The sequence below is a fragment of the Haliotis rufescens genome, unplaced genomic scaffold (genome assembly GCF_023055435.1).
Source record: "Haliotis rufescens isolate VD_foot unplaced genomic scaffold, xgHalRufe1.0.p SCAF_41, whole genome shotgun sequence".
NCBI classification, from domain to species: domain Eukaryota; kingdom Metazoa; phylum Mollusca; class Gastropoda; order Lepetellida; family Haliotidae; genus Haliotis; species Haliotis rufescens.
In genome coordinates this window covers 2,014,587-2,035,311 of record NW_025964124.1, presented here as the reverse complement: position 1 = coordinate 2,035,311, position 20,725 = coordinate 2,014,587, and the positions used below count along the sequence as shown (strand labels likewise).

At 40.7% G+C, this 20,725-nt stretch overlaps 2 protein-coding genes across 2 annotated transcripts; one reads left to right on the top strand and one right to left on the bottom strand.

Moving 5' to 3' along the window:
• Nucleotides 1-1,477: 1,477 nt before the first annotated feature.
• Nucleotides 1,478-2,659, bottom strand: LOC124118983 (iduronate 2-sulfatase-like). Its single transcript, XM_046481333.2, has one exon. The coding sequence runs from the start codon at nucleotides 2,657-2,659 to the stop codon at nucleotides 1,478-1,480; it is 1,182 nt and encodes a 393-aa protein (XP_046337289.2).
• A 9,546-nt stretch (nucleotides 2,660-12,205) lies between these two features.
• LOC124122656 (iduronate 2-sulfatase-like) lies at nucleotides 12,206-12,889 on the top strand. The gene has a single exon (XM_046485764.2). It carries the CDS (start codon nucleotides 12,206-12,208, stop codon nucleotides 12,887-12,889), a length of 684 nt encoding a protein of 227 aa, XP_046341720.2.
• Nucleotides 12,890-20,725: the final 7,836 nt, after the last annotated feature.

Sequence of the window (20,725 nt, the reverse complement as noted above, 5' to 3'; positions counted from 1 at the left end):
GTGTCTCCGTATTCCAACGGTGTAGAGGGTTGCACATGCTTTCATTCAGTGGCTTGTCTTGTCTAGATTTGATTATACAGAGGTTGCTGTGTTGTAGCAGTAACACATACTGTGACATTAAATAACACCCACTTTCATGTTTATTTGCGTCACCTCATTGGCTTAGTTTATTTAAATATGATTTACTTTAACGAGTTGTTTCAGACACATACAAATGTAAATGTATACAAGAACCTGTTATTGTTGTTATATGCCAGTGTATTGTATTATTGAACAATGAATGTAACTGTGCTGCATTGTTTCTGTTGCGATTCGGTTGACGCTCATTGCATTAAATTTGGACAGTGGTCAGGCGTCAGGAACATAGTACTATTTTTGTAAACAGTCGTCAGGAAGTTACTATATTTTGATGCTACGGTGGTGTGGTAACTGCTGGAAACAGCGAAATTCGCCCAGCATTGTATAGAGCTTTACAACATCTCTCGCACATGTCATGACACATTTTCATCTGATAATACATCAAGACCAGCTTCCATGTGAAGATCACCCTGTATTCCCTGCTTAGGTCCATCTCGGAAGCTTGACCACTCTTGCCCCTGGGTGAATCTATGATTATCACCGTATTTTTGCATTTGATACTGACCACTGCATATTATATACTGTCATTGAATATTGTACTACCACCCTATTGTGTACTGCCATTGCAAATGGTGTTCCGTAATTTGCGAGTATTTGATGCATTGATGTGTAAACCTGGCTAATTTTGTAATACACTTGTTAAGTATTTACCATTTGTTGGTTGTTTGTTGGTTTCACACTAAGTTCATTTACGTACAGATTTCTGCGTTAATATATTGTTTCAATTTGGGAATTGACACGTAACAGTATTACTACTAGTGTTGTGAATTCAATTAGATCGAATCCTGTCTTGAAACCACAGAAAATGAAATCCAATGTGCTTTACCTAACATCCGGTGATAATTAGCTATGTCACCAGAAAATAAAATCAACACAACACTTTCCATATACATAGGAAATCTCTGTGAAAAGTTGGATTCTGGCTATATCATGAGCAATTCTGGCCACTTATGAACCACTATCTAATAGTGATGATATCCGGTGTTTGCGAAACCATCGACAATGGAACCACTGACAATAAAAATACAATAAAGACTCAAATCAGTTCAACATAGGACAGGTTCATCTGCTGGGTTTGCTATTTATAAATGTAAACTTAACCAACAGATTGCGCACACAACGCCATAAGAGGTAGAAGTTATCTATGTTACTTGAGACAATGTTGGTTGAACATTTCTCTAACCAATCTTCATTTTCAGAGACAATGTATCCATTAACACTTAAAAGTAAATGGAAACAAAATGAGCAAACCACATCTTGGGTAACAATGATATTTAATCATATCTTCTTTGCATAATGACAATTTATGTCATGAGAAGTTATGGAAAAATAAAGGTAGTTACAGGTGGTGTTGACGACCGCCGACGTGTCTGCTAGGTAAAGCCCCTCTCCAGCCCAACTGCAGGTTCCTGGACAACTCGACCCTGACGTCTTTGTAAGATGGATCATCGGCTCGGTTCCAGTTCTCCTCTGGATCTTTCGTATGATCATAGAGTTCAACTCCCTGTAGTTGGTCCCACATGGGTTTATAAATAGGCCTGCCTTTGAAGTTGATCCACTCTGTGTATCGATACATATCTGTCCTCATGCTGTAACCCATGACAATGTCCCCATCAAGTCCGTTGCCTCCTCTGGGGTATTGGGAGAATGCTGCAGTTTTCCATGCTTCCAGTGTCGGATTCGTCATAAGTGGCACCATACTTGTACCCTCTGTGCACAGACTGACATTCTGGGAGTCTGGTGGACACTGCTCAAGTTTGGGAAGTCCTGCAGCCTCCACGAGGGTTGGGTAGAGATCAACAAATTCTGTTAGTTTCTCAGTGACAATACCATGATCGGTAACCCCCGGAACACGAATCATCATCGGGGCATGTGTTGCATCCTCAAAGTTAGTCTGCTTCAACCATTCAGCATGTTCTCCCAATTGCCATCCATGATCCCCCCAGAAGGCTATTATTGTATTATTGGTCAAGCCCAGGTTATCCAGTTCGTCAATGACCCTACCAAGTTCGTAATCTACATAGCTCACACAGCTGTAATAAGCTTGTCGCATTTCCAGAGTAAGTGTTGTTGGAAATGTAAAGTTAATGTTCCCAACATTTGTCAAGTGATAGGTTTGCATATCTTTGTAGAGTGCCAGGTTACTGAAATTATGCCATGCAATAGCAGGCATTCCTACTGGAGCATAGTAATTTGGTGGTAGCTTCAAACTTTCCAGAGGATAGTAGTCCTTAAAGCGTGCGGGGAAGTTCCAGGTAATATGGGGTTTACGGAAACCCACAGCCAGAAAGAAAGGATGCTCACCTGACCTAGCTTCTGGGGCCACCTCATTTAGTGCCTGAATGGCAGACTCTGCCAAAATCTGATCTTGTAGTGGCTGGGCCTTAGCTCTCTCCTCGGAGACCGCTTCAATAAGAAGATTGTTAGTTATGTACGCATCAGTAGCATGGGTGTAGGGATCAGTCCATGAAACAGGATCGTCACTTCCGGAGGATGGACCTGGGTGAAATATTTTCCCCATTCCTATGGTTCTGTACCCATTTTGCTTGAAATACTGGGGCAGTGTAGTGAAATTACCTCCATACTGACGAAAGTAAGGTCCGATTAGCCAGATGTGGCTTGTGTCAGGGCGTCTGCTGGTCAGGAGGGCTGTCCTGCTTGGATTGCATAAAGCCACTGAGACGTAGGCTCGCTTTAGAAGGAGGGATCTAGCAGCAAGCGCATCAATATTTGGTGTGTGCATCTTTGGATGAACTGGAGATGGCGCATCTGGTCCGTCATAGGCACCGAGATTGGGTCTCAAATCATCCGAGACTAAAAACAAAATATTCTTCTTTGCATCGACTATTCCTAGGAATAACAAGTGTAAGACAAATATTTTCATCATACTTCTCGAAGAGCTGCTCTTTTTTGTTACTTGGACACGAGCTGAAATCTTCACTGAGGGCTCAATGTACTGTTCGGTATATATATGCTACTTTCTTTCAAAATAGAACAGGTGTGTCTGTTTATCATTCTAAAGCAAAGCTTTGCATGTCTGCTTTTATCAGATGTGTTGACTTTAAAGTGGCCACCTGCAGTTTTCCAAATATTTCAGATTGTTTGATATATTTTATTCTCACCATTAACAACCTTGCCCCTTTTGACATTGTTTGGGGTGTTTTCAAGCACTTATTTAGATCAGTTTACTGAGTTTGTAACATGGAGCAAAATATCCACAGTATCTGATGTTGGAGATAGATAGAGCTGACTAAATAGGATCAGGTGATCTCCCGCCGTGACTTGACTGACCATGTATCTGTTGATTCACCTTCCCTATGCCGTGGATTACTCGGTTGATCATGCTCAAAATTGGCGTCTACATTTCAATTTTCTCGAATTCTTTCATTACCATGTTGCAGACCTGTGAAGATCCGCGGTAGAATAGGTCTTCAGGAACACATGCTTGCGTAAAGGCGACTATACTTGTCGTAAGAGGCGACTATCGGGATCATACTTCTCAAAGAGCTGCTCATTTATCGTACTTGGACATTAGCTGAACATTTCAGTGAGGGCTCATTGTGCTGTTCAGCATATATATACTACTTTCTGTCTAAAAAGAACAGGGTGTGTTCGTCTATCATTCTGAAGCAAAGCTTTGCATGCCTACTTTTATCAGTTGAGTGGAATTTAGAATGGCCACCTGCAGTTTTCCAAATATTTAAAATTGTTGTCTTTTATTTTTTCCATAAACGACCGTGCCCTGTTGACATTGTTGGAGGTGCTTTACAGGCAGATAAGTAAATATCCACAGTATCTGATGTTTGGGAGCTGACTAAATCAGGTGCTCACGCTCGGTGACATGGCTGATTGACTGCGATTATGTTCCGATTCCGTGGATTACTGATTACGCTTGATGATATATATTGTTTATTCCTCCATAGGAGAGTTAGAACCAGGGAGACATGGGAGAATGTATAAAGATTGGATGGACATTATAATGGAAACAGTTATGTTAGGAGTATGGCAATGTCAGCAATCATAGATTGCTTTATTATGCAAGTAGCGATTACGTCCTTGCACGGGTGGTACAACCCTTTGATAACAGTACTGGTATACATATCAGTGTCACTGTTGTTAAGCAGGACAAGTGGGACACATGAAAGGACAGAAGAGGGTGGCAGAACATTCGATAGGACCAGGGCCCACTTGCACAAAGCGATCTTAGCGCTAAGATGATCGTAACTCCCATACTTTAACATAGGCTTACAATAGTTGTAGCGCTGATGTTCAACCAGAGTCTGTCTCGTTCAGCTGTATTCTTATCACAATCATAAGAACACACAATATGAGAAACAAGGTCAGAAAGATTGCACTTTTCTTGTCCCAATCCTGGCTGCCATATTGAACACAGAAGAACTTACAGTTTACACCGACGGTTCATTTGAGGAAAGTGGCGAGCAAATGTCCAGGCTTTGAAAGGCGCAAGTGAAGGATGCAGTTTAACAAAATGTCATAACTCTGGGTCACAATGTAATCTGTTTTGCCCTGCAGTAGTTTCATAGTTTAATATTGACAGTAGCCATTGCCCTCACCTAGATAAACACTTCCAAGCTGACTTTTGTTTATTTCCCGATAAGCGTCAGTATGTCACGTGATTATGTTGTCGATCGAGTGGAGACATACAGAACTACATTAGGGGAATTCCTCAATGTCTACAAATAACAGGAATTTGAGTCACGAAAAATGGCATACTTGTAAATCATTATGGATGGCTGATGTGTCCAAATATTCAAAGTGTTCAAAACGCTACACAGCCCACTGTCTTAGAGTGATATCAAGGTACACTACATTTCAAAAGTCACTTCCCCTATCGTGAAACTATTTTACGATGCGTTCGTGATAGCACCGTAAAAGTTTAGCAAAAGTGACCCTGAGTTTCGCGTTAGTGGCGCAAAAGTGACGTGATAGCGGCAGGATAGTGCTGCAAAAGTGGGTAAAAGTACAGTGACATATTGGTACACTACAAGTACACTTCAGAAATGCTGTCGTGTGTTACTTCCCCATTTATATTGGATGCGAAAATACATGAACATGTATGTTCAATCGAACCTGGAGCTATATAAAGCCTGTTCCTCTTATCATATTTAGAGAGGTGTTGATGGTTACGTCCATTAACATTACAAAGCTTTCCATGGACATGTTCCTAAAAAGTGTATTTTTTCTGCAAGGATGCAACACCTAAAATGCAGCGAAAGTTGCGCGCTAATGCCGTGAAATTTCTCGTAAGTGGTGCAAAAGTGCCTTGATAGTGCCTTGATAGTGCCGCAAAAGTCGGTAATAGTGCCGAGAAAGTGGCGCCATATTGGTACACTGCATGTACACTTCAGAAATGCTGTCGTGCGTTACTTCCCATGTATGTCGGATGTATGTTCAATCTAACCTGGAGCTATCTAAGCCTGTTGCTCGTGTTATATTTCAAGAGGTGTAGGTGGTAGGTCAATTAACAGTATAAAGCTTTACATGGATATGTTGTTAAAGCTGTATTTTTTCCGCAAGGATGCATGACGTATTCCATATTAATCAATAAGAAATTCATAGACAAATGTTTATATTCGCTAATGTGTGTAACTCATTTGTATCAGTTATCAATAGTCTTCAGAATGGGGAGTAGTGTATGAGAACGCAATTCCCAGTGGTGCCTGAACACACTGATTGTGTTTTTCTAGATTCACCCTGCTTCTGGTCCTTGGCTCATCTGATTCATACACACTAAGGACCAGCGTTCGTCAGTATAATGCCTGAAATGCTGAATGTTAACAGCGGCCATCACATTCTCTGTTTCATTTAGCATTCAAGATTAAGGATACAAAAAAACATTTCGGTTTGATGTGCTAATGAAGCTTATGCTTCTGTTATTGGGGTCTTAGACTGAAAATTGAATAACTTTCCTTAAAACGAAGTAATAAATAGATGATACACGGATGCTACATACATGTGAGGAAGAGAATTTAATGATGTCAACTTCTTTATTATGCATGTATACACATGTCGAGTGTCTCAGATACGTGGGATCTGCAGCTTTTAGAGCTAGATATATTTGTGATTTAATGAATTCGTTATTTTCTAGACATTCGATTGCGAATCAGACTGAAAACAGTTATTCACAATGAACAATATACTCAGAATATATACTTGAATAAAAACAAACCCACAGTTTATGATAACGTATAGCCAGACAACTCCGATAGTTAATTACGTTGTCTGCTCACGATCCTAAGCAGGTGCACGAAATAACAGGAAGCGCCATGCGTTACATAGCATCAGAAACATAGAGGATGAAACCCACCTTCCAGCAAATTGTATTCATAATGCCTTTCAAAGAGACGCTTGTATATTGGAGTAGGGTAGGTTCAGCTGTGCAGACAATTGAATAGCAGCGTTAAGATGTCTTTACATTTAAGAACACAAAAATACTCATGGTCATCAGGACAGAAGCGCAGCAGATATAATCGATATCGATAGGTTTGTGCGAGGATCAAGGATTGCGATCTATTTGCGACACAAGATTATACTTCTTCATCAGCAACATCTCACATATCCTGTGATACAAGCAAGATTGTCACAAAAGGATATGTGGAAAGGCTCAATAAAATCACTTCAGATGACCTCAGGAAGATACAAGGAAACTGGTCGTGTTAGTGACAGGACCAGGAGCGGCAGACTTCGCATCTTGCCGGATTCTGACATCAGCTACATAGACGGCGTTGTGCCGTCAGATGACGAAACGTCCTCTCCTGAGTTACAACGTCTACTTAAAAGTAAAAACAGTAAATCTGTTACAACGGTAACAGTGAAACGAAAACACTTTTGTGAGAAGGTCATGACGTCGCATGATACATTTGAAGATGTCATATTCACGGATGAGTGCACAGTGAGTCAACGTTAACCAAATGATTTCAAAAGAAAGGGAGTCCACGAAAATTTAAAAGCCGCCCCAAACATCCATATCAAGTACATGTTTGTGCAGGGATTTCACAACGTATGCAACAGATATTTGTCTCTTCACAGGCACTGTGGACAGCGAGGCCTATCAAGATATTCTAAAGGAGTTCTTAGTGCCTTTCATTCAGGACAAGTACCCAGATGGTCATAGACTAATGCAGGACAACGATCCTAAGCATACCAGTAGGAGCACAGTGGCTATCTTTAAACGGGATTTATCACAGGCCAAAACCTCCAGAATCTCCATATCTCAACCCAATCGAGAAAGCTTGGGCATCGTTGAAATGGAATATTAGACGTCGGGTGAATTCACAAACAAAAAATGAACTTATAAATGGCATCTATGCATTCTGGGCAACGATTGATCCAGGAGCATGCTTCAAACTTATCCGTAGTCTCGACACAGTTCTACCAAGGGTGATAGAAGTAGATGGCGCTGTTTTAACGAGGGTCGCTAACACAGGATCTAAAGGATTCACCACTTACGTGTAAAGGCTACACATATATAGTATCATAACAGCAGTGAGTTTGTGAACATTTTGATAAAAAAACATCTTAATGATTGTACCAGGAATAATATGCTGACCTACGTTACCATAGTTTCTGTTTTAGGTTTGAGGATATGGATATGTATATCATGCGCTGTGTAGCAATCACAAGGTTTTTTTATTTGGTGTGAATGGAAAAGAATTCCAGTTGATCAGGGATTAAATAAATGAATGTAGTTTCTGCTATAAGGATATGGAAATAAAAAAACGAACTTTAACAGATGGACAAACATTATATTTTCGTATATCATGCACAAAATAAGCGCTATACATAAAAAATAGTTTAGCGACACCAATATGTGTCGATACAAAACAAAAGGATAAAAAAACTACAAAAAGGTTAGTTTTTATGAACACATTAGCCACTTTAGGTTGACCAATAAGCGACAATGACGTTTTACGGCAGTTAATGAAAGTTCATTCTCTCATGGACTGTGCTCTCTACCGGGCATTATTACATAAAGTGACGAATAAAACTGACAGATTTAAAAGGATTAATTTTAACAAGAACAGTATGTACACCGGAATACTGGGAAAAGCTGACATACTAAAATACATTTGTATTGGCATGTAACATGAGAGTATTGATGTTTTTGCATTTAAGAGTAACTTTATATATATATGTATATATTTAGCATGGAAAATAGCATATGCAAAATCCCACCCTCCTTTGCACATACAGTGGCCACCTTGTATATTCAAAGGCTACTGCATATTTATCTATACATAGGTAGAAATGGACATTGAAAACCAACGTGACGCTACATATTGCACATTTTGAAAGTTGTTTTCGTCTGGGGTTGAATGAGTGAATGAGTGAGTTATTATTTATCGTCACATGGGCCATATCGTGACGATCTAGGGTTGAAGATAATAGACTTAAAATTGTGAATTATTAACAGCAGATAGATAGGATAAGTAACATTATCATTGGTGGAAGTTCAATTTCTTTTATTCGCCGACCCGTAACGTATCGGTTTACGTGTAGGAGAATGTCCGAAATCTCGCTATTATTTTCGCACGTGAAGCTTGTTCGAGGCCGTTAGGACTTTCTCCTACTTAAAACAAAGTCCGATCAAGGTAATGCCGCAAACTAATCTTCAACTGATATCCACTATACTATGCTATACTATGGGAGGGTGACCGCTCTTGTTTAACTATGGGAGGGGAACCTTTCAAGGAAAACTGTGGGACGATTTACTACCCATTCTCAAACTATTGGAGTGTCAGCAAAATGATTGCGTCTATCCAACTGTCATTGAGGTTCACGTAACTTTGTTTTAATTGACTGATAGCTTTTCCTTTTGTATTTTATACTACTACTGCCACTGTGGTTATTTCCACTGTTATTACAATACCTCTAATACATGTCAAGCATCATATTAGTTATCCAATAATTATATAATAAGCTGTACAGCTGTAAACGATATTGTTTATCTGTATGTGTATATGGGCCAATGGCCTTTCATACAATAAAGATTGATTGATTGATACACATTCTTGTTTTTCCTTGCTTTGTCCTTGAGTGGGAAGGTACTGAATGTGACATCAAATATCATAGCCATCTTTGCGATGTCAAATGGCTAGACAGTGATGTTCTGGCCTGACTTTATCGTCCTGTAAACATTTCTTTTATACGTTTCTCGCAGGGTGAAAACTGTTCTAGAAAGTTCTTTTGCGAGGTCTGTCCAGCTCGCTGCCATGCTTCTTCGACTACTTCCTGTTCACAGCAAAAAAAGTGTAGGTTTCCGTCTTCCGGAAACCTTCCGGAAACACCTTCCGGATACCTACCTATTTTGGATCCGGCCTGGATACCTTTAAAAAAAAATGTCAAAATTTAGAGGGGTGCATTTTGTTCACTTAAGTGTGAAACACATAAAAAATTATCTTGAAAATATCAAGAAATTTGAAGGTTGCTGAAAGCATCTGGTGGGTTTCCGGAAGGTATCAAGATGCAAATTTTCTTCATGTCTTGTTTCTGGTAATTAATGTTAGCCGGTGCATAACAGATAGCTGTTGTTATATTCTGTGTTACTTTAATGGTAAATATCCTCCTAAAACTGTTCTAGAAAGTTCTTTTGTGAGGTCTGTCCACCTCGCTGCCATGCTTCTTCTACTACGTCCTGTTAAGAATTCCGTGTTAATATCGCATACTCTGCATGGCAAATCTGCTGCTCGCAGATCCCAAAACTTATTTCCTGTGATGATGTTGTAGTGCGTTGATGTGGCGGATGGCAATTCAGTGAATGTAACCGATGTTTGGGAAAACACTTTCTTAGTAAAGTACAGATTCTCGTACTTTTTGGGGTTGAGTCCCGCCTGGGATTCGAACCCACACTAGCCAGAGTGAGGCACCTAATCGCCAGCACACAAAGTCAGCGATCCAACCCACTCAGCAACCGAGTCTTGTCGGACTTTCATTTTTGTGGAAGCCTCGGTGGCTGAGTGGGTTGGATCTAAGTGAGTATAAATAGTTTGGCCACCTTACAATTGAAAAGTATACTGATTTGATATTAACACTTTTGTTAGATCAAAGTATCAGGATACACTGAACATAAGAAATGTGGTGATTGCAACAACTCTTTCACAAAATCAAATTAAAAAAACCCAAATCATATGTGATATATAGTTATACATATTTGATTGGTGGCATAGTATTGTTTTAATGAAATATATTGATGTTTTCCAGTATGCTTTAAAGATAGGTACCAAATATTACTCAAAATGATCACACATAGTTTGAGAAGTCTTCGTTTTCAGTTTTGTTTGTTGAAATACTTTCTGTGAATATTAAGAAAGTCTTCCTTGATAATTAAGGTTGGTTGGTTTAACGCCACACTCAGCAATAATCCAGCTATATTACGAGAGTCTGTAAATAATCGAATCTCGACCAGACAATCGTGTGATTAATATCATGAGCATCGATCCACGTGATTGTCTTGTTTGTTGTTTAACGCTGCACTCAGCAATATTCCAGCTATATATGACGGTGGTCTGTAAATAATCGAATCTCGACCAGACAATCAAGTGATTGACATCATGAGCATCGATCCACGCAATTGGAATCGATGACATGCATCAACAAAGTCAGCGAACATGACGACCCGATCCCGATAGTCGCCTCTTACGACAAGCATAGTCACCTTTTACCGCAAGCACATGTTGCTGAAGACCTATTCTACCGCGGATCTTCACAGGTCTGCAACATGGTAATAAAAGAATTCAAGAAAATTGAAATGTAGACGCCAATTTCGACTCCTGATGGAGCATGATCAGCCGAGTACTCCACGGCATAGGGAAGGTGAATCAACAGATCCATGGTCAGCCAAGTCACGGAGGGAGATCACCTGATCCTATTTAGTCAGCTCTATCTATCCCCAACATCAGATACTGTGGATATTTTGCTCCATGTTACAAACTCAGTAAACTGATCTAAATAAGTGCTGGAAAACACCCCAAACAATGTCAAAAGGGGCAAGGTTGTTAATGGTGAGAATAAAATATATCAAACAATCTGAAATATTTGGAAAACTGCAGGTGGCCACTTTAAAGTCAACACATCTGATAAAAGCAGACATGCAAAGCTTTGCTTTAGAATGATAAACAGACACACCTGTTCTATTTTGAAAGAAAGTAGCATATATATACCGAACAGTACAATGAGCCCTCAGTGAAGATTTCAGCTGGTGTCCAAGTAACAAAAATGAGCAGCTCTTCGAGAATGAAAATATTTGTCTCACACTTGTTATTCCTAGGAATAGTCCATGCAAGGAAGAATATTTTGTTTTTAGTTTCGGATGATTTGAGACCCAATCTCGGTGCCTATGACGGACCAGATGCGCCATCTCCAGTTCATCCAAAGATGCATACACCAAATATTGATGCACTTGCTGCTAGATCCCTCCTCCTAAAGCGAGCTTACGTCTCAGTGGCAGTATGCAGTCCAAGCAGGACAGCCCTCCTGACCAGCAGACGCCCTGACACAAGCCACATCTGGCTAATCGGACCTTACTTTCGTCAGTATGGAGGTAATTTCACTACACTGCCCCAGTATTTCAAACAAAATGGGTACAGAACCATAGGAATGGGGAAAATATTTCACCCAGGCGCATCCTCCGGAGGTGACGATCCTGTTTCATGGACTGATCCCTACACCCATTCTACTGATGCGTACATAACTAACAATCTTCTTATTGAAGCAGTCTCCGAGGAGAGAGCTAAGGCCCAGCCACTACAGGATCAGCTTTTGGCCACAAAAGGAGGTGGCCCCAGAAGCTAGGTCAGGTGAGCGTCCTTTCTTTCTGGCTGTGGGTTTCCGTAAACCCCATAGTACCTGGAACTTTCCCGCACGGTTTAAGGACTACTATCCTCTGGAAAGTTTGAAGCTACCACCAAATTACTATGCTCCAGTAGGAATGCCTGCTATTGCATGGCATAACTACAGTAAAATGGCTAACTTTAAAGACTTACAAACCTACGACTTGAAAAATTGTGGTAACATTAACTTTACATTTCCAACAACACTTACTCTTGAAATGCGACAGGCTTATTACAGCTGTGTGAGCTACGTAGATTACGAACTTGGTAGGGTCATTGACCAGCTGGATAACCTGGGCTTGACCAATAATACAATAATAGCCTTCTGGGGGGATCATGGATGGCAGTTGGGGGAACATTCTGAATGGGCGAAGCAGACAAACTTTGAGGATGCAACACATGCCCCCATGATGATTCGTGTTCCTGGGGTCACCGATCATGGTGTTGTCACTGAGAAACTTACAGAATTTGTTGATCTCTACCCTACCCTCGTGGAGGCTGCAGGACTTCCCAAACTTGAGCAGTGTCCACCAGACTCCCAGAATGTCAGTCTGTGCACAGAGGGTACAAGTATGGTGCCACTTATGACGAACCCAACACTGGAAGCATGGAAAACTGCAGCATTCTCCCAATACCCCAGAGGGGGCAACGGACTTGAGGGGGACATTGTCATGGGTTACAGCATGAGGACAGAGATGTATCGATACACAGAGTGGATCAACTTCAAAGGCAGGCCTATTTATACACCCATGTGGGATCAACTACAGGGAGTTGAACTCTATGACCATACGAAAGATCCAGAGGAGAACTGGAACCGAGCTGATGATCCATGTTACAAAGACGTCAGGGTCGAGTTGTCCAGGAACCTGCAGTTGGGCTGGAGAGGGGCTTTACCTGACTGACACGTCGGAGGTCGTCACCACCACCTGTAACTACATTTACTGTCCATAAATTATCGAGACATAAATATCATTATTATGCAAGATGTAGTTTGCACATTTGTTTCTATTTACTTTTAAGTGTAAATGGATATTGATTTACATTTAACAGAGACATTGTCACTGCAAATGATACCCGTGAAGATCCGGTGTAAGATAGGTCTTCAGCAACCCATGCTTGCCGTAAAAGGTGACTATGCTTGTTGTAAAAGGAGACTAGAGGGATTGGGTGGTCAGGCTCGCTGACTTGGTTGAGGCATGTCATCAATCCCAGTTGCGTTGATCGATGCTCCTGATGTCAATCAATGGATAGTCTTGTCCAGAATATTTTCAAACCGCCGTCATATAGCTGGAATATTGCTGAGTGCGGCGTTAAACAGCCAACAAACCAACCAATGAAAACATGCCAGTAGGAGGTAACAAGTAACTTGTCGATGAGTTGTAAAAGGCTTGGAATTGCCCTCTTGTCGCACTTGTATGGGTACAGCCCGCCTTCGAGAAACTGTCTTACCAAGTCTGCCATGTTTGTTTATAATAACCAAAAACAGATAACTAAAGATACCACTCAATTATAGTCCAGCAATTTCAAGTCTGGTTGATTAAGCCAATGTTCTTTCAAATGCTAAAGGAGGTCCCTTTAAGCGACACCTTTTGAAATAAATGGGAAAAAGCTTAAGTGTTAATGACATCAGAAATAGGTTGACATGTACTAAAACCACATGTTGAGTGTGCGATACTCTGAAATCAAAACATCTTATGTAAGGATTATCAGCCAGGCAAAAACACTCGAAATAATTTACTATAATTGAAATGGGATCGTTAACCCAGACAAGAACTAAATTGTGAAATCAGTAAATTACCACACAAGATCAATGAATGATTGACAAATTATATTCAAACACAACGTCTCAGATTTAAATTCACGGGAGGCAACACAATCGGTAACAGCAGTGAAAAACAAGTCCTGTGATAAATGCCCTGATATTTGTCCCTGTCGGGAATTGTCCCTGCGCCAGCCTTCAAGAAATATAACAGAAATATCTTAATACACTTTTACAAATCATCGTAATAACAAATTGTAACAACTATTTAATCCTACAGTTTAACAATTAGCCTCCACTGATCGAAATTGTTATATGGCAGTGTATTTTATTGTTATTGTAGAAGTTTATTGCATTGTATTTGGACAATGATTAGTTGTCAGGAATGTAGTACTGTTTAATGTAAGCAGTGCTGAGGAAGTTATTATGTAGCATAGAAACATGGAACACTATAGAATGTGGAACATTTTGTCATGGTTCAAGTGACACTGGACTGGTCTGGCACCGTCTCATCTCACATTTCTTCGTACATTACATAAAGAATAGCGGTTGTGTGAAGATCACCTATCATCCCGAATTTCAAGCGCCTATCTTAGAAGCTTGACCACTGTTGTGCATTACTCATAATATCAGCACTGCCATCATATTGTTTGTGTATTTGATACTGTCATTGAATATTGTATTGGCGTTGTCGTGTGTATGTCGTCCTCTGGGGTCTCAACTTTGCCTCTGTCCCGTCTGTGGGTGGATCATGACACACCCAATACACCACTCATTCTAACACCGCTGTGATGTCCTGAACTTTCCTGTCTGTTTCTGCGGGGTTATAAGTTTACATTCGTTTTCGATAAACTATGAATATTAATGGATCTATATGTAAATACGTATCAAAGAGTGAAGGGTTTGGCAGACGCATATTTCACCGTGTAACATATACACATTATAGGAATGATTGTTCCACACAAAACTATATACTGACATACTGTGATGGAGATTGTCAAGTCAGCTGGCTGGTGCGACCCTGAGGAGATATGAAAAAGATCTTTTTATTTATGTTCAAGCCAGATGTGTTTGAGGGTATCAAGATTGGGAAGTCCCTGTGAGGAGAATTTAAGAGAACGAGTCAAGTATTTAACAAGCAAGTCACATGCAGGCATATGGAATACAGTATGTGAATTCATACCATAACCATATAACTATTATATACAGTATGAGTAATTGATTTCAAGGGGAAAACAAGGACTGTCTGTCATATGGGCTTATCACTGTCCAGGCTTAAATATGGGGGTGAGAGTTTGTATGTATTGATTTCACAACAATATCCCTGCTCTGGGTTCGAGTTAGGCAGAGGCACACACATACCCGTTTGACTGGACACAACTTGTAGTTGCAGCGAAGGGGCGGTCGGGTAGCCTACTGGTTAAAGCGTTCGCTCGTCACGCCGAAGACCCGGGTTCGATTCCCGACATGGGTACAATGTGTGAAGTCCATTTCTGGTGTACCCCGCCGTGCTATTGCTGGAATATTGCTAAAAGCGGCGTAAAACCAAAATCACTCACTCACTTTCAGCGAAAGATATTCTGTGTAAAGTTGTTGAGGAAGAAACATGTGAGACAATCTCACAGCAGGAGATATAGTCTCCTTGGAGATATCACAATAACGTCTAATCATAACGTAAGGTGACTTAACATTCAAAGTATGGTAATCATCAAATCATTGGTTCAAAGTGAGGCAGATGCACCTCTTCATATCCTATAATACCCTGATAATAAAAGAACACGCACACACACCCTACCTGACAATGATGATAACTATACGGAATAGACAGTTCGGCAACCTACATTCAATGCATTCAAGGTTGAGCTGTTTTTGAAGAAACATGTAGGGTAATTTCACAACAGGACACCATTGAGATACCACAATACTCTCTGATCACAAAGATGATAGCAAAAGAACAAGCCCCCCTTGAAATGAATGCATGCACCATATATCCAAGGTTGACACGTGGGACATGACCGCAGCATTGAAGTGCATTTCTTGGCGGAGTTAGTCAGGTCACTGTAACCCTTTCATGGAGTTGTGCAGTTAACAACTTCCGTAATGTTTAAGGCTACAGAGATTGTAGACTAGTAGTGTATTTATATGTCTAAACATATTTAGCTGTTGTTCAGCTTAACCTAGGAAATACCACACTCATTAAAACACAAATATGGTGAGATGAACTACCTCGTCAAGCGATGGCGATGTGATATAGTGTTTGCCTTGTGCAGATTCTCTATCACTGGATTGTCTGGTCTAGGCTCGATGGTTTACATGCCTCCGTAGTATAGCAAGGGTAAGGCAACAAACAAACACTTTATGTTACCATTTGGCGAAAATCTGGTGTCATCAATGTTTTTCAGGGGTCTATTCATATCATTTGAGGGCCGCTCGGGTAGCCTGGTGGTTAAAGCGTTCGCTCGTCGTGCAGATGATACGGGTTCGATTCCGACATGGGTACAATGTGTGAAGCCCATTTCGGGTGTCCGTGATATTGCTGGATATGGGTAAAAGCAGCGTAAAACCATACTCACTCACTCATATCACTTCACGGTCAATGAAGGAGACACACTTCCCTCTTGATGTGGCAGACACAAGTGTTGACATACAGTTTTGTTGTACATATCTTTTTTATCAATTTGAAATAAGTCTGTAATATTATTTTAAGTTGTTAGTAAAGTAGTTTCCTAGTTTAATATTTATTGTGGGCTTCTAGATTAGTTTACTTATAATGAAGAGGGTGGTTGGGTTAGTCCATGTTTGTGTCATTGTTTCTTCTTTTGTTTTAATCCAAGCCTTGTTTTCATTGGCTTGTTCAAACTGTTCACTTTTCATCCATCTTCCGCTAGACACAAACACCACTTTAGAAGTCAGTCAACATTTTGGAGCTGAACAATACTTTAGATAAATAATTCGATTGTTAAGGTTAGTAATCTATAAAATTGCTAGCTTATATCTATGTATGTATTTGTATAATATATATAACTTATGCTATCTAAGTTATGTGGAATGTTATTTCAGTATGATTAACATGCTTATCTCTGGTATGGTGATTGTTGATAATTAAATAAGGCTAAGTAAACACTATAAATGCTTCTTATCCTTCTTCTTTCTGTGTGTGAATGTTTGAGTGAATGCGTTGATTTCTTATAATTGTGTAAATACTGTATAAGATAATGATTTTATATATCACTGCTTATTAAGTTCATGTTTATGTACAGAATATAGGCGTATGTTTATATGAAATGAATGGTCGCTTTGTATTGTATCAATATATATGTGTACTTCTGTGTATAATGTCATTGTTTTGTAGATTACAGGGTGTCATTATCTATTACATTATCTACTATCTACATTGGCGTTTGCATATTTCATGTTGATATGTGGCGGTAGTTTTGTTATGGGTAGTAGTATTGTTTGAGACAATTTGATTGAGGCTCTTGTAGGGACCTTGACAGCTAGTAGTTTAGAGTTATCTCTCTTAGTAATTGTTTTCAGTCGTCGGTCCGCTTCCGGGACTAACTTGATTGGTCGAGCTGTTCTATGAGGTAGCAGTTTCTAGAAGGCAGGCTGTACTTTTATGAGTGTGAGACGACGGCGACCTGACTTGCGTCACATCAACGTGTCCATTGCGAACGGGATACCTATGGGAGTTAAAGTGTCACAACTCTTTCTAAATTCATAAAAAAAATATCTGCCAAAAGCAGAATCGATATCATGAGCATGTGTTTATGAACCACTATCAAAACGTAATGATACAAGGTGTTTACGAATAAGTGTGCATATCCTGCCCCAACGGTTGCACCCGTCACAAACACATACAAAGGCAAACCAATGGTTAACATGAAAAAACCAACAAGGGAACATACAGTAGAAGATAAAAATAGGAATTGCATCGGACATCATTTTTGTCACTGATGTCAAATTTGGAAATTGCCTCCAGATGTCAGCCATAAAACGTTTTAAAAGCTCTACTGAGGCAAAGTTAAAATATCCAATCTTTCACAGAATTGATCTTGTTTCATTTTTGAGATTGTTGAAAGTAAAGGAAATTCTTTGAGTTTTTCAGAATTCACATGTATTAATTCCACATGTCCTTCCTTGCTTGTATTAAGGACTATGGGTTAATCTTTGAGACAGGGATTTGGTGGTACATTTGCTTGACCCAGCAATATATCTGTCTTTGTACGGATTTTTAGAGAGCTTTGGAATCCAGTACATGCCTTCAGGCTTTAGAGGTAGTTACAAAAACTGTTTTTGTTCAAGCCTTTGTTCCCGACTGTTTCAAAATCGAATCGTGTCACCAAGAAAAGGATCAAACACGATGACATCACCCGACTGCAGCATGAGGTTTTGCCTGAACAAAAAAACAAAGTTATTCAGCAAAGTACTTACTTTGAACTGATGAACAAGCAGCTCCGATTGTAGCTGGATAGCATGATGCACCATATTTGAAATGTTACCTTGCCGGGTGTTCTTTGCGTATGCATCTGTATATATTATTTACAGTATCGTTATAATTCGATTCTCCTGTAACAATGGGTGTGTTTCCCGCCATTGTTGGCCCTATTCAAGCTATAAATGCGGCTTGGGGGTACTTGCAAACCTAAAACATTGTCATTCATTTTACTTCGTTACTTTCTTTATGGTACACTTTTCGGATCTTATACATGGGTCAGTTTCAAATTGATGTCATCTTTATATACTGAACCGCAAAAGAAACGTCTCCATGCATAGATATATGAGGAACCTTATTTGTCCAAACACTGTAAACATACTTTGAGACATATTAAAAAGATGAAACTTGGCAAAACTGATGATCAAGGTTGAACTTAAAGTGCCAAATGTTCTTAAAGTGAAACACAACGCTAGTCTCTGAGAAAATTGCATCACAAGTCAGTATCTCGTGTGTCCGCTATGTGCATTGATGACTGCCGTGCAACGTCGATAGATGGAATGGATGAGGCGGTTTGTGAAGGCCATGGGTACTTGAGCCCACATTCTGACGAACGCCTGACGCAGTTCAGCTGCAGTTGTCGGCCTTGGTCGGACGTCATTCAGACGTCTTTGAATTTCGCCCCAATGGGATTTAAATCGGGACTGAGAGAAGGCCACTGCATGGTTTTGATACCATTCTGCTGGAGGAAGTCTCTTGTTGCTCTCGCAGTGGGGGCACGGGCGTTATCATGCTGAAACTCATGGTTGTGGCAACGTGCCAAATGAGGTATGGCGTGTGGTATCTAGACTTGTTCAATGTACCGAGCTGCTGTGACACCATTGCCTCTATGGAAGACCACAGGGCCGACCTTCTGTGCAAGACCAATTCCACCCCACACTATGATGCTCGGACCACCCCACGAGTCTCTCTCAACAACACAAGTATCCAAATAATGTTCCCCATGGCGTCGCCAGACGCTCTCTCTCTCACTGCCATCTGCTGCTGAGATACCGTAACGGCTCTCGTCTGAGAAGAGGACTCCTCTGCACTGTTGGTGGCGCCAATGCTGGTGCTGTGTTGCCCACTGAAGACGGTCACGGAGATGACGTGGTGTCAGAATGGGTCCTCGGTGTGGCCTGTGACAATGGAGTTGTCTGCTCGTCAATCATCGACGCACGGTGTCCGCACTAATGTGTGGCTGGTGTGTCCCCATGGCCTGTCGAGCAGTTTACCGTTGCTGGAGCCTGTATATGGTCCTTACGTGGACTTGAAATGCATTGGTCTACTTGTCGGGCGGTTTGTCCAGCTTGCAAGCGTTCAGGGGCTTGGTGTCGCTGATTTCATGTAAATCTTGGCATGTGGTAGCAATTCAATAACGAATGAATCTTATCTGATCTGGGTGGATTTTTATAGGGCAAGAAATGGGGGAACGCATATGCATTTCAATTTGCACGAAACTCACGTGCATCGGATTACCAAGGCGGTTGCCGTGATGCGTTTGGGCGATCGGTTTTGTTGTCATCTGCTTTGTTTTATGATCATCAACATTCATTTTTCCGGGTAAGGTAATGTTAAATTTTAGAAACTTTGACAACAATTACCCAGATATTTAAATGACAACTTTTCATGCAATGTTACTCGGGGTGACGGTTCATTTGCGGTTCAGTACATTATTATCGTAGTAAGCTAACCAATGATGGTGCAGACTCTCAGGGCTAATCCTGATTTCACCGTGCAGAACATGGAAACTTTGTTTGAACCACCTAAATACTCTTTCTATGGTTGATCTGTTCTTTAATGGGAAGAGTTAAATCGCTCGGGGAAGATATCTTTATATACGGACGACATGCGTGTCCACTGTCACCGAGAATAACGCCGCCGTGAAGCGTGGTATGGTGTGTTTCCAGGTGTTGCCCGCGTTACTCATCCTGAACACGCGGGTGACAAGCATACTGCCTGGCTGTCTCGCCACTAAGTTGTAAATATACCTACACAACAAGACAAAACGGTCAATGTTAATATAAGCCAATATTGCCATCGAACCTGGTTCATGTAGCAGCCACTGCCATGTAGCTGGAATACTGCTGAAAGCATATCGTAGCTGATGACTTGCCTGTTAGTTAATTCGTTTAACAATGTAAATGCTCTCAGGGTCTCTCAGGTCTTAAACGTATTGTCCTTATGATGTTGAAGGAAGGACCCTTCTCAACTGATACAACAGGGTAACCCACCCTAACTGGCTCCACATTGATACAAGGACACATCCCACTCCAAACAGGCTCTCCACTGATATTAGGACTAGCTTGGCTTTGCAGGTGCTTGTGACGGATGCCGCATGGGACAGGGTACTCTTACCTTTTTGAGAACAGATGTTGTCAGCACTAATTGTTACTGATTTATTAACACGCGATGATGACATAGCCGGCATCACAAGGTGGATACGGCGATGCAGCGATGCAGCGATGCGGCGAAATTGTCCAATGGCCGGAGGGATAAAACATA